Source organism: Leopardus geoffroyi, chromosome E1 (genome assembly GCF_018350155.1).
Source record: "Leopardus geoffroyi isolate Oge1 chromosome E1, O.geoffroyi_Oge1_pat1.0, whole genome shotgun sequence".
In the NCBI taxonomy this organism is placed as follows: domain Eukaryota; kingdom Metazoa; phylum Chordata; class Mammalia; order Carnivora; family Felidae; genus Leopardus; species Leopardus geoffroyi.
The window spans coordinates 50,071,806-50,085,669 of record NC_059330.1 but is presented as its reverse complement, the minus strand read 5'-3'; the positions used below and the strand labels follow the sequence as shown (position 1 = coordinate 50,085,669).

General features: G+C 43.7%; 1 protein-coding gene across 2 annotated transcripts in view; it reads left to right on the top strand.

Annotated features, from left to right (window-relative positions):
• Window positions 1-12,304, top strand: part of ABCA9 (ATP binding cassette subfamily A member 9) — a 63,596-nt gene extending 51,292 nt beyond the window's left edge. For both annotated transcript variants that reach the window (XM_045489552.1, XM_045489551.1), the window contains exons 28-39: window positions 2-93; window positions 1,318-1,438; window positions 2,039-2,156; window positions 2,903-2,994; window positions 5,122-5,282; window positions 6,108-6,183; window positions 6,257-6,351; window positions 6,910-7,029; window positions 7,225-7,365; window positions 8,216-8,295; window positions 11,081-11,136; window positions 11,268-12,304. In XM_045489552.1, the coding sequence (XP_045345508.1) occupies window positions 2-93; window positions 1,318-1,438; window positions 2,039-2,156; window positions 2,903-2,994; window positions 5,122-5,282; window positions 6,108-6,183; window positions 6,257-6,351; window positions 6,910-7,029; window positions 7,225-7,365; window positions 8,216-8,295; window positions 11,081-11,136; window positions 11,268-11,366 (1,251 nt within the window). In that variant the 3' untranslated portion in view covers window positions 11,367-12,304. The remainder of the gene's footprint in view (window position 1; window positions 94-1,317; window positions 1,439-2,038; window positions 2,157-2,902; window positions 2,995-5,121; window positions 5,283-6,107; window positions 6,184-6,256; window positions 6,352-6,909; window positions 7,030-7,224; window positions 7,366-8,215; window positions 8,296-11,080; window positions 11,137-11,267) is intronic.
• The last annotated feature ends 1,560 nt before the right edge of the window (window positions 12,305-13,864 follow it).

Sequence of the window (13,864 nt, the reverse complement as noted above, 5' to 3'; positions counted from 1 at the left end):
GCCTTACCTTCACTTTTGCATTTTTGTTTTTGTTCTCCGGTGTCTGGAAATGAAGTTCAGGAAGAAATTAATGAGAAAAGATCCTGTGTTCAGGTTGAGAAAATTCAAGGAAAATTTCATGTTTTATTTTAATACTCATTGTGGAAAACATTTTAATACGCCTAAGTTGATTACGTAAAAATTACTGCATGGGATTGTTTTCTAGGAATTGTGTACTATACAAAATTATTATAATTCATGCTATTTTAATGAGCTTGCTACAGTGAGAGAAGCCGTATTAGTACACATAAGAAGACGCCAAAAAATTAAGGAATACTGTAATTTCACTTACATACTAGAAGAAAGTTACATATGAGAGGTCAAATCTTTAAAATAATGGCTAAGTGTAGCCAATCCAGGAAGATAGAATAGTCTGAGCAAAAGAACAAAAGTTGATATAAACACCACCTTCCTATAGATTTGAGAAGGCAGCTGGAAAGAACTTTACATTTGTGTCAAATGATAATAGAAAATTAAATTGAAGCTAAATTTTGGAGGGTTTTGGAATAGAGAAGCATAGAGGAGATGTTGCAGATTGCATAACGGGAAACCGAGACCGGTGTGGTTTGGAAACTTCACCTAACTTACAAAATAAGAATCAAGTTCAAGTGTGAAGTAGGTGTTAGGGCAGGAGTATGACAAGATGACAGCCATGTTTTAGGAAATCTGTTTACAGCAGTAATTTGTAACAGTATGAAGGAGGGAGATGAGAATCCACAGTCCTCAGTGGTGGGGGTGATGAAGCAAAGAATTGAATTGAATTGAATTGAATTGAATTGAATTGGTAGCAATCAGGAATGGGAGATTCTGACCTATTCCTAAGAAAAGACAGTGCTCACTTACTGGTGATTCTGTGCCCTGGATTTTCTGGGATGCATCCCTGATTCCAACTGTTTTAATCCACAGTTCTTGCAAGGTCTTCAGAATTCCATCCATGTCAAAATTACAGTTGCTAGGTGCCTTTTTCGTGCAAATGGTGGCCCCAAATCTTTTGCCAGAGAGTACGTACTATTTTATTATTTTTTAAAAAAAGCCACAACTGACGAGGAAAATTAAACCTAGGCAGAAAGCAAGGATGATGTAAGAGTAGCCTCAGTTGCCTCATTGATGGAAACCAGGCTGTTTGCAAGGCAGACAGTAAAAAGCAGAAAAATGGAGCCTGTGTTGTACTCAGAGTTCATCTATTCAAATGATTGAGCAGGCCTGCAGAACGTTCACTATTTTTGCGACAAGCTTTTCAACTGGAAACCTGTTATTAACAGACTGTTTTGATTTTAGAATTTCTCCAAGAGGCAGTGATATGTGTCCAAACCCTGAAGAACCCGAAGGGGAGGATAAAGATGTTCAGATGGAAAGAATGAGAACCACAAATGCAGTGACGGTTGCAGGTTTCGAAGAGGTCGAGCCACTAAACATGTTCATCCAAGAAAGGGGGCTACCTCCCCATCTCAGTCTTTTGAAAAACACTTTGAGGTTCTTTCATCCTCACCCACGTAGCTCAGGACTTGACATCAGTGACTAAGCAATGCCCACAACAATAAGAGACCAAGGGAGATACACACACGTGCTCGCAGACACAGATTTGTTAATTTAGTTTTCAGGGTCGCAGTTTGGGGAAGCAAAGCTAAACATTACAAAACCTAAGTCAGACTTTGTGAGTTTTGTGAGCTGAGTAAAGCTTGCTGCAAGAGGAGACAGTTTATCCGGGGCGTGTGTGTGTTTGTGTGCATGTGTGTACGTGTGTGTGTGTGTGTCTTAACAGCCCTGTTGGGTTGGTGGATGTGTCTATTCCTATTTCCCGAGGAAGGGAGAGGACAGATCACGCGATACGGTGCAAATGTTATCTCCTACAGGGCGACAGACTGGGAGGGCTCACTTGAAAATGGCAGTTTCTGGGGAAAGGACCTGTCTGAGTCATGACTCTGCACAGGGAAAAATGTGGCTGGAGGGAGTGTGGAACACTCCTTCATTTCAAGTTGTTACTTGACTCTCTCTGCAGAAACCGGTCATCATTGCAAGCTGTCTGCGGAAGGAGTATGCGGGCAGGAAGAGGAACTGTTTCGCCAAGAGGAAGAAAAAAGTGGCCATAAGAAATGTCTCCTTCTGTGTTAAAAAAGGTTGGAGAAAGCAGTTTCAACTGTTTGCAGAGCTAGCTTGGCCTCTGGAGATGAGTTCTTTGGGAGGGAATAATAGTTCCTGAATATGGGGCCCTCTGTTGATGATTCTACAAAGCAGCCAGCTCGTCAGCAGGCACAGGCACATCCATCCTGCTTAGAAGCCTCAGTGATGATATATCAGTGGGTTTTTTTTTCTTTGCCTAAGAAGACAGCTACGTCTGTTCTATTAAAACAGGCAAATAGACAAAAAAGCGTAACAGCGGGAGAAACAAACAAAAAACAATAAAACTCCAAAAAACAAAAACAAAAAGAGGCAGTCTTTCTGTTAAGAAGCCTGGGGTAGCTTTTAAAGTAATACCATTTATTTCATCCCAGGGATTGTGGACAGGAGGGAACTCACTGGGGCCCAGCAGTACATTGTGCATTCAAGCAAACAGCACGTGTTGGACAAGGGTCCCTTAAATGCAACAGACTCTGGGGTCAAAATTTGTTTCAATTCCAGCTCGGCATCTTATTGGCTCTACGACCATGGGCAGCTTACTTATCCTTCCTGAGTTTCTTTGCCTATAAAAGGAAGCCAATAACAATGCTAGGTGTGTGTGGGAGGGAGGGGGGGGATAGGTGAGATACTACATTCGTGCACTTGACACAGAGCTTGACACGTCGTGAGCCCTCCAGTAGTATTTGTTTTTGTTTGTGCTGTAATTATTTGAAGCAATAATTCTGAGCCCACCTATCTCTTTCAGGTGAAGTCATCGGGTTCTTAGGACACAATGGAGCTGGTAAAAGTACAACGATTAAGATGATAACTGGAGACACAAATCCGACCTCAGGGCAGGTCAGTAAACACACAGAAATCTGGTCATTAATGCCGCCTAAAACCAGCATTAACTAATGAACACCGATGACAATCTTAAAAACACGTAAAGGATCCTTTCTTATTAATCCATGGATTGATGCATTGAATGAAGAGAACTAAGTAACAATTTCTCTCCTTAATTCCAAAAATAGTTAGGTGCTGAACAAGGGCTACATAGTATCTCTAATATCCTTTTTATCCAATGAAAGGTAGCGACACTAAAAGGAAATGTTTGGGTGAGTAAAGCTGAACACTAGCTTTATTCGCGGTCAAATGATTTGGGGTGTTTTGGTTTTGGTTGTTTTTTTTTTTTTTGACTTGTGTATCCTGAGGACTTGTTGAATTGAATTGCCAAGATCCAGGGCCCAGGGAGCAATCATGAAGAGAGGTTGTGCAGTGGTGTGGTTTGCTACAGAGGTTTCCAAGTTGTCTTTCCATTTCTACGCTTGCCTCACACGGCAGCCGAAGCAGTCCTTACAAGATGCAGATGAGATCATGTCTCTATCCTACTTAGCATCCGTCAGGTAGATTTGACCCCAAATCTTGGGGTGTCTGGGTGGCTCAGTCAGTTGGACGTCTGACTCTTGATTTCATCTCAGGTCATGATCCCAGAGTTGTGGGATCGAGCCCTCCATGCTGAGCGTGGAGACTGCTTGGGATTCTCTCTCCCTCTTCCCCTCTCCCGCTCTCTCCCCACTTCTCAAAAAATTAAATGTAAATAAATAAATAAATAAATAAGAAGATCCAAAATCTTTACTATGACCAAAAAAGGCCCTGCAAGATCTGGGCTCAGCTCACCCCTTACTCAGATTGGCCTTTGGTCACCTTCCCTCTCTAGGATCTTTGGGTTTATGTTTCCATTGGCAAAGAGTGCTCTTCCTTCGGCTCTGCATAGACTTGGTTACCTCCTTCTTGCCACCTTAAAATTCACCTTCCCAAAAGGACTTTCTCCGACTACACTCGTAGCTACGATGGATCTTCGCTTTTTATTCTTTATCACATTTATTGCCTTGAAAGCATCAAGCGGGGGCTAGAATTCATCCCCATATGTGCTGACGTGCTTTTATTTCCCATTTCTCTCTCTAGATTGAAAGTTCTGTGAGCCCACATTAACTAGTTGTCTCCTCTTTTGTACTGGGGAGAGAGAATATAGCATCAAGGTCAAGGGCTTGGATTCTGAAGGCAGATCCCAGCTTTAACCCCCGGTTTACCTTGTGTGACCTTTTGCCCAGGTTTTTAAATCGATGCACACATTAGTTTTCTCCTATGTGAAACAGGGATGATAAAACTAATATCTGAGTCAAATACAGTTTTTCTAAGGGTAAAGTAATTCAAAACACATAAGATGCTCAGATTCTGGCACCTAGTAAGCCCTGTTAATGCGATCATATGGCACAGTGACTAGCTCATAAAAATAAAAAAGTGCTATGTATTGGTATTTATGGGTTCCTGTGGGCCAGACTAGTGCCCAGGACTTTTCCTTTATTACCTTAGTACAGGATTTCTCAAGCCTGGCACTGGTAACATTTTGGACTAGACGATTTTTATTGTGAGGGACTGTCCTCTGCGTTGTAGGATATCGAGCAGCCTCCCCAACCTGTATGCACTCGATCCCAGCAGCACCCAAGTGTAACAACCAAAAACAGCTGCAGACATTACCAGATATCCTCTGGAAGGAGGATTGCCCCTAATTGAGGATCACTGCCTTATTTTACAACAAACTTGTGAAACAGATCCTATAATTATAGCTAATTTGACATTGGGGAAATAGAATCCTCGATGAGTATCAAATCCTTTGAATGTTTGGATCAATGAAGGAAGTCAAGCAACGGACAACCAAGTAAGCGACCCTGAACTCAATCAAGGTAATGGACTTGGTAATAAAGTCTAAACTACAGTAGAGGGATACGACAATGTGGGATATCTTCCTTTTGATTCCTGGCGTTATTACCATCTTTTTCCTACAGCTAAGTGATCCCTTATTTACTTTTGCCTTCTTGGCTGCCATGGTTGCGAGAGAAGGGCATCCCTGAAATATGCCCTCACATGCACATACACATGTATACACAATTTTGGACTGAATGTGAGAATGAACTTTCTGTGCAGGTGGTGTTGAAAGGGAGTGGCGAAGGAGCCTCCCTCGGGTTCCTGGGGTACTGTCCTCAGGAGAACGTGCTCTGGCCCAACCTGTCAGTGAGGGAACACCTGGAGGTGTTTGCCGCCATCAGAGGGCTGAAGAAGGGGGACGCCACTGTCACCATCACACGGTACATGGGGGGAGACATGCCCGTTCACTACTGGAGGGAGGTGGTAGGAATGACGTTGACCCAGAATTAAGGAAGGATTAAGATTCAGATCCTAACTGATGACTCCATTCTTGTGGGAGAAGACTTTGTCACCAAGAAGCCAGTCCAGTGTTGTCTTCTCACACATTAAGCTGGAGAGAAAATGTTCATATTATTCTCCTTTTAAAATATAATTTATTGTCAAGTTGGTTTCCATACAACACCCGGTGCTCATCCCAACAAGCGCCCTCCTCAGTGCCTACCACCTACTTTCCCCTCTCCCCCAGCCCCCATCAATCCTCAGTTTGTTCTCTGTATTTAAGAGTCTCTTATGGTTTGCCTCATATTATTCTTATTATGGAAAGAAGTCATTGAAAATATGTATTTGACCGCCAAGAAAGGTTCATGAAGTATCCTAGGTAGTTTCAATTTATGATCACTCAGAATACTTTTTTTTTTAAAGAAACTTTTTTTAAGCTTATTTATTTATTTTGAGAGAGAGAGAGAGAGAGAGAGAGCATGAGCAGAGGAGGGGCAGAGAATGAGGGAGAGAGACTCCCAAGCAGTCTCCATGCTGTCAGCGCAGAGCCTGATGTGGGACTCGATCTCACAGCCGTGAGATCATGACCTGAGCTGAAACCAAGAGTCAGATGTTTAACCGACTGCACCACCCAGGTGCCCCGATCACTCAGAATACTCTTTTTTAAATGTCTCTTAATATAGTGGTTGCTCTGATTTGCCTATTCTTCTACGTATATTCCCCATCGTGTGGCGGTAATATGGATTGACTTGCTCCGTTTCCTTCAGGTTGGCGGATGCGCTCAAGCTTCAGGACCAGCTGAAGCTGCCCGTGAAGACCTTATCTGAGGGAATAAAGAGGAAGGTAAGAGGGGGGCTCAGCGTTCCTCTGCACACCCCACATGTCGGCCCCAGACACGCTGTTCCTCTCGTTCCAGCTGTGCTTTGCACTGAGCATCCTGGGAAACCCATCGGTGGTGCTTCTGGACGAGCCGTCCACGGGGATGGACCCAGAGGGGCAGCAGCACATGTGGTGAGGAGATGTCATGAGTAACCCTAAGTGAATTTATTAATCCTATAACAACTGACCTTCACAATCATTGTTTATAAGGTGAAAGACACCGCATTATCAGATAATGCAATACTAAAGGGGGAAGGATCTAATGTCTTATCACAGCCAGTTTTTATTCAGGAGAAAAAGATCATTCTAACACCTTAATACTCAGTGAATTTCATTTTCCTGGTAGGTCTTCTGGGTATGCGTGGCTCTTTTTATACTCAACCAAACCCACCTATTATTATTCAGGCTTGATTTCTGCAACATCACCTGATACACAGTTCTTATGGAGGAAAAAAAAAAAAAATCCCAAGTCCTTAGGAATATTCTAAGATCATTCAGCCCCAGCCATGCTCTGAATGATATACTCTACCCAATAGTTTGGTTATTTACATGACTGTTGTCCCTCCGAAACTCCTTGCTAATCTGAATTCACTAGTTGCTTCATGGGTGCCAATGGAGGTGCGTTTACAAGTCTTTTCGTCTTGCCCTGAGCATTTCCACTAGGTAACGTGCCCCTTGACCTAACTTTAGGCAGGTGATCCGGGCCACCTTTAGGAACACGGAGAGAGGCGCCCTCCTGACCACGCATTACATGGCAGAAGCTGAGGCCGTGTGTGACCGCGTGGCCATCATGGTGTCTGGAAGGCTGAGGTGGGTGGCCGTCCACACCCACACTTGGTCTCCAGTGGGACCTGAGCAAAGCACGTTTCCCTGCACCGGGTTATCCCCATACAGGGGCGGGAGTGGCTGCCTGCTCTGCATGGCTCTGGCCTCCCGAGGCTGAAATTCACCGGCAATAGATTCATCTTCTTCTCTTGCGTGACTTTGTCTTCCTCCAACCTCCAGATGTATCGGTTCCATACAACATCTGAAAAGCAAATTTGGCAAAGATTATCTGCTAGAGATGAAGGTGAAGACGCCCACCCAAGTGAAGCCCCTCCACTGTGAAATTCTGAGGCTTTTCCCCCAGGCTGCTCGGCAGGAAAGGTAAACATAGGTGTTAGTTTGTTTCATCGTTTTGTTTTTCCGTTCTCTATTTCTATATGTTGTGTTTTTTTATTATGGCGAAGAGAAACAAAAGCTTTCCTTGAGCTTTTATTTGTTTTTTGGTTTTTTTTTTTTTTTAACTCTATGGTCATTGCGAGTACTTTAATTATTAGAGAAAGGTCCAATTCCAAAGGACACCCCAGCAAAGAAATAAGAGAACAGTATGCTGATTTGGAAGCTGACTGTTGTAAGGGAATTCACATATGTTCCTGGTGGTTCTGTCACGTGCCGGGTCCCAATGCACGCGAGGACCTAGGTCATCACGATCCTTTCTAGAGGGTAAAACCATCCCCGTTAAATGCATTAATGTACAAAGCCCATGCCCAGTACTAGACATCAGTCAAAGCTCGGTGAGTGGTGGCCCTTAGCATTTTTGTTATTATCAGTAATGGCGTTTGAGGCTCGGGTAGGTGAGATAATGCCAAATCCTAACAGTGGAGCCTGGAGGTGAACGAAGTCCTTTTTACTTAAATGTGATTCTCTTCTCACGAAGAGGGATGATACGTAATCCTGCTCCTTCCCTTCTTGAGGTGTAGATACTGCCGGTTTCTTCCTTTCTGTCTCCCAATCCCCCCAAGAGGAAAAGGGACCCTTATTGTAAGAGCCGCCTCATGCTTCTGCTTTAGTAAAGTGACTTCTTGTTGATTAAAGAGCAGCCACATGATGGCTGCGTCCACCTGCAGATGCATACAAAATTGGTGACGACATTGTTGCTGCCTTTCCCACATGCGTTCGTCCATGGTTATCTTCTTGAAGCCTGAATCTCAACCTCACTCTCTCTTTCTCACAGGTACTCCTCACTGATGGTCTATAGGTTGCCTGTTGAGGATGTGCGACCCTTATCGCAGGCTTTCTTCAAATTAGAGATAGGTAAGAGTGACTATTGAGAGATAGGACTCGGGAAAACAGAGAAATTCAAATCTCGTGTAAAACCAGCATAGAGTTACACGGACATGAAGTCATACTGTCATACCATAAATAAAGGATTAAGACTTTTAATCCAGTGGTTCTCACCCGCGAGTGATTTGGCAATGTCTGTGGATATCTTTGGCTGTCACAACTGGGGGTGGAGTTGAAGGCTGTGACTGGTAGGTCGCCCCCAGGTCAAGGCCAGGGATGACGTTAAACATCCTGTAATGCACACAGGTCAGCCCCTCCCATTGCAAAGATGATCACACTGAGATATCATTAGTGCCAAGGTTGAGAAATCCCCTCCTAATTGAATGAGGCTCTAGAGGGAAGAGATCATTGGCATTTGGGGCTGGAGTGTCCACAAATTCTTAGAAAAAAATAAAAACAAACAATATATGATTGTTTTTGTCTGTATGTACTCTTAAACAGCACTAGATGTTGATAAGGAGGTTCCTCTCTGTTGATATGGGCTAAGCCATAAGTCTTTTCTAGACTCTTGGATGGTGATCTTTGTATACTGCTTTGATCTACCACGGGCTCGGTATTTGCCTATCATGCCAGTGTACGAAATCTGATAAAAAGCTGAACACCCTCCCCCTCTTCCTGATCTGTGCTTTCTTGTCCCCTGTCCGTCATTAGAAGCCCCAGGATTCTAGTTCTTAGAGAAATGTTTCTCCTTGACACAAGGTTAGGATCGCCCCAGATAGCTTTTCTCTTCACTTTCTCCTTCTGCCGGTCACCCTTGCTCTAGGGTCTATGTATCCATTTTCACAGTGGGCCATTTTGGCCTAATGATCAATTTTGCATCATTCCAGTGGGAGGGAATCCCACAGCAGACTCAAACCAACATGAAGTGTTTCATAACCAATTAGGGGCAGGGAGGGGGATGTTCCAGGAATGCCGCCTCCCTGGAGTACAATGGAGTCTTTTTTTAAGAGCCTTCTAATGTTTCTGCTTTTAAAAATGTTCCCTCCCACCTCGAGTTCCTTCTGCCGTGTTTAATTTGCTAACAGTAAAGTTCTCACTTGGAGGAAAAACCCAACTTTCTATCACAGTTTCCCGCTCCCCTGTGTCATGGCAATGTAAGTTAGCATTTTTTTCTCTCCGAATGTCAAGTTACACACGGTCACATTCTCAGCTGCAATACATGAATTGAATGAGGTGGGCCCGATAGTGTGCAAGCACGATGCATGCCCATGACCATTCCTCTGTCGTGCTACACACACTCATTCTCCCACGCCATCAGATCACTCTGGGGTTTTGCAGACTGCAATACTCCAGCCTCCCATGCCCACTCCAGGTCGGAGCTGCTTAATATTTGGAGACCCGAAGCTAGGGAGGTAGGATGGTTGGTCTTAACTCCCTTCTTATACTTTTCCCTCCTCTGCTCATAAGCTGATGTTTTAAGCCTCTCCAGTGTGGAGTGTAAGGGGAGGGAAGAAGAAATAATATGACAGCAATGCTTGATGAGATTAAGCTTTGCTTAATCTAAGTCCCTTAGAGCTGTGCAATGGTACCAGGGCCTCCTGTGCAGAGATGATCAATCACTGGTCCTTTCACGGGGTGCTTTTGTGAGTTCCTTCAAGACTCCCTCTCCCCTCCCGTCTGCCACCTCTGACTACAGCTTCCATTCTGGAGTGGGCAATGCCTTCTCCTCTTGGTCTCTTGGCGTCTTGCAGCCTCTGGGCCACTTCTTGGTATCCCCTTACCCTTCCAAGAGGTCTCTTGGGGTACCCCCCATGGGATGCACCACCTTTGCCTCTCCACACTCTGAAAGTGCAGGGCCATCACCGTCCACAATCCTACATGTTCCCAGACATGAGTCAAGGACCCAACCCACGTGCCCAGATTGCAAGCTGATCCTACCGCATTCTCTGTCCACATCCGGTAACTGTCCACAAGAAACCTTTGCTTTCTAGTCTTACCTATCTGTTCATTATTTTCTTCCTTTTACGTGTCTGCTCATTTGAGGTCTTAATCACAGTCTACATGGATAACAGATGGTAAAAAAAAAAAAAAAAAAAAAAAAAGGGAATTAGACAAAGTTTGGTCTATGAAGGGACCATTTGCAAAGGGGCAAGGCTCAGCGTAAGTACCCAAGGCTAGAAACGGGAAAAATGTTGCCATTCTTAGGTCCAAAGAGACTAAGAGAGGGAGCAGTGGCTGGAACCCAGGAGTAGAATCACGTAGAATTTCCACCTTGTGGGAAGCAGGGACTTCAATCAAGGCACAAAGTTGATGTGAGGGAGGGAGTGAAGGAAGGAATAAAGGCCTTGAGCCCCCCTCTCCTCTGTCCCTCCTCATGAACTGCCACTGGTGGAAAACACCAGAAAAAGCCTCTTGAGTCAGCCTGTGGAACAAAGATCAAAGAAGAGGGAAGGCGGACATAGCGGGGCACGTGGTGATGTTCTAGCCCAAAGGGAACCATCTCTTAGCTTACCCTGCATAGGTGACCTGGAGCCCCTTACGTTGCGTTCCAGTCTTGTGTGGCCCTGCACAAACTCTAAGACAATGGGAGAGTATTTCCAGCTTGTTACAAGACCATAGGGTGAGTCTGCCTCTCCGTGTTCAGTATATGTGCTTCCGCAGCAAGCACATGCCTTTCCATATTAATCCGAGAATATCTATTACCTTATATTTTAGATTTTAAAATCTATTTGCATGTACGTTTTTGTACATAGCTTGGTAAAACTCTCCAGATAAAAAGGATGTGAATGCCTCATGTGCACCCATCTTTCTGCAGTTAAACAGAGCTTCGACCTGGAGGACTACAGCCTCTCGCAGTCCAGCCTGGAACAGGTGGGTCCGTTTTAGAGACTTTGTTCCATCCGTGGGACAGAAGTGTACAAGCTGTGCCCGTGCTTTGCACTCGCTCGGAGCTGCGGGAGGCAGCGTGACCTCCCCGTCTCTTCATTTCTTGCCCCTCTCAGGTGTTCCTGGAGCTCTCCAAGGAGCAGGAGCTGGATGACTTTGACGAAGAACTTGACCCCTCAGTTAGATGGAAGCTCCTCCCCCAGGAGGACCCTTGACGCGCCAAATACCCTATGTTTCTCTTTAAGCTTCTGCCTCATTTGAAAGATAATATTTTATATCATTAATATATCTTATCTCAGACATGATATAAAATGCTTTTGAAACTCATGCCACCATTTTTCTCAATAATATCACATATAGTGGGACTAAGGAGCCAAGTCAGTGAGAACAGTCGTGAAACCAGACCACACGGCTTCTATACCAGCAACGAAATCCCACATTTCATAGGGTGGTCAATTAAAAATGCATTTATTATAGAATGTTTGGGCTTCTGAGGATGAGACAGAGATAGTTTTATTTTCTGTCTTCAAACATCAAAATACTGACTATCTTCTTATCCTTTTGAATGCAGTACGTAAGTACAAAGTAAGACCTAATCCTGATTTGGGGGGAAAGGGAGGCAGTGATTATTCAACAGCACAGTATTTGCTTTAAAAAAAAAAAATCTATTTCAATTCCAGTTAGTTAAACATACAGTGTAATAGCAGTTTCAGATGCACAATATAGTGATTCAACACTTGCATACAGCATCCGGTGTTTATCACAAGTATTCGCTTTTGGTAATTCAGTTGATTTGGTTTTTTGTTGTTGTTGTCGTTGTTGTTGGTTTTTAATACCTGCATTTTCCTTTTCTGTCATTTTTCAGATTTTCTATTGCACAGTCCATATTTTGTCTGTTGTGACCGTACAGGAAATTTGAAACCTATTCAGTAATTTCAGTAGGAATTTCAATAATCAAGTTGACGAAAGTTTAAAAATTACATATCTTACATACAATCTTGAAACATATTTCTGATTTTGCATTTTTTTTTTATGATGCAAGGGTCTATCCTCATGCTGATCTTAATTTCTCGTGTTGATGTACGTTACGACCTCTCTAACTGGTGACCCTGTAGACAGCTTAAAATCAATGCAATATACTTGTATACTCTTACTTGGGTGTTTTGTTGTTACTGTTACAATTATTGTTGCCAGCTGTTACCGACTGAATTGTGTTTCCCCGAAATTCATATGCTAACGCTCTGAACTGTGTGACTGTATTTGGAGATGGGACCTTTACGGAGATAATTAAGGTTCAGTGAGGTCATAAGATTGGGGCCTCAATCCAATAGCACTGGTATCTTTATAAGAAGGGGAAGAGATGCCACATCTCTGTGCACTCACAGGGAAAAGATTACACGAAGACACGGCGGGGTGGCTGTTTGCAAGCCAAGAAGAAAGATGTCGCCAGAAACCACATTTTCTGGAAACTATCTTGGGAGTTAGCATTTGGAGATGAGCTGCCTACAGAACCATCTGGACTGCACAGGACCGAGCCATGAAACACACACCACAAAGTCTAAAACAAAACCAAAAAATGGAACCACTACAAAATACTTTCTGGTATCGTGCTACCAAGATTAATGAGTTTATCGGGTTGTTTGTTACAACAGGTAGTCACTTATATGTTCACTAACACAGATCATGCCAGGAAAGGGGTGGGGTCAAAAACCTGGAGTAAATATTTCTTGATCGGGACACTGATGCAATTGCCAAAGACCTTGAACTCGTCTAAGCTGCGTGTCCCCAGTCTTTGCCTGGATCAAGAGCCTGCAAGGGTGACCCCGTCTTGACTCTCAACCCATTTGGGCCACACCATCCTCAAAGTATAGCCAAACAACAGTAGCTTCCAACCCAAGATATGATGCCTTGGGATCAGTCTACCCTTCCCCATATTATAAAACAGCAGGAAGGATGACCTAACTTAGATGTTAAATATAACAAAGTTATATTGAGTGAATGTTTGCAGTAGAAAGTAAGAATAATTTATTCCAAGGGCTTAATAAGTGAATCACTACAGGGATTGTGAATAAGTAATTTAAAAAAAATTTTTTTTTAACATTTATTTTTGAGAGACAGAGACAGAGTGTGAGCAGGGGAGGGGCAGAGGGAGAGGGAGACACAGAATCGGAAGCAGGCTCCGGGCTCCGAGCACAGAGCCCGACACGGGGCTCGAACCCGCAAACTGTGGGATCATGACCTGAGCCGAAGCCAGACACTCAACTGACTGAGCTACCCAGGCACCCCAATAAATAATTTTAATGACATCGGGTTCATTTTTCTCATACTAGATGTGCGTTTCTCACATTGTATGCCAGATAATTCTTTGTTGGGGGGAGGGAGGACAGAGGGGCTGTCCTATGTATTATAGAATATTCTATGGCAATCCTGACCTCCACCCACTAGATGCCAATAGCAGTCTTCACCTCAATATAACAATCAAAAACTTCTCCAGACGTGGCCCAGATCACCCCATTGCATTACAGTTGTACGCCTTTAAACCAACGGCTTGGTAATTTTACCATCTTGGAATGAAGTAAAAAATGAATGAAAAACAGTCTTTTTCATTTGGGGGGTGTGGTTTCCTGCATTGAATACTCGGGACTAACCTGCAAAAATTGTTCTTTTTGCAGACATCTAGAAAATCAGCATTAAAAATGGTCAGTAACACATT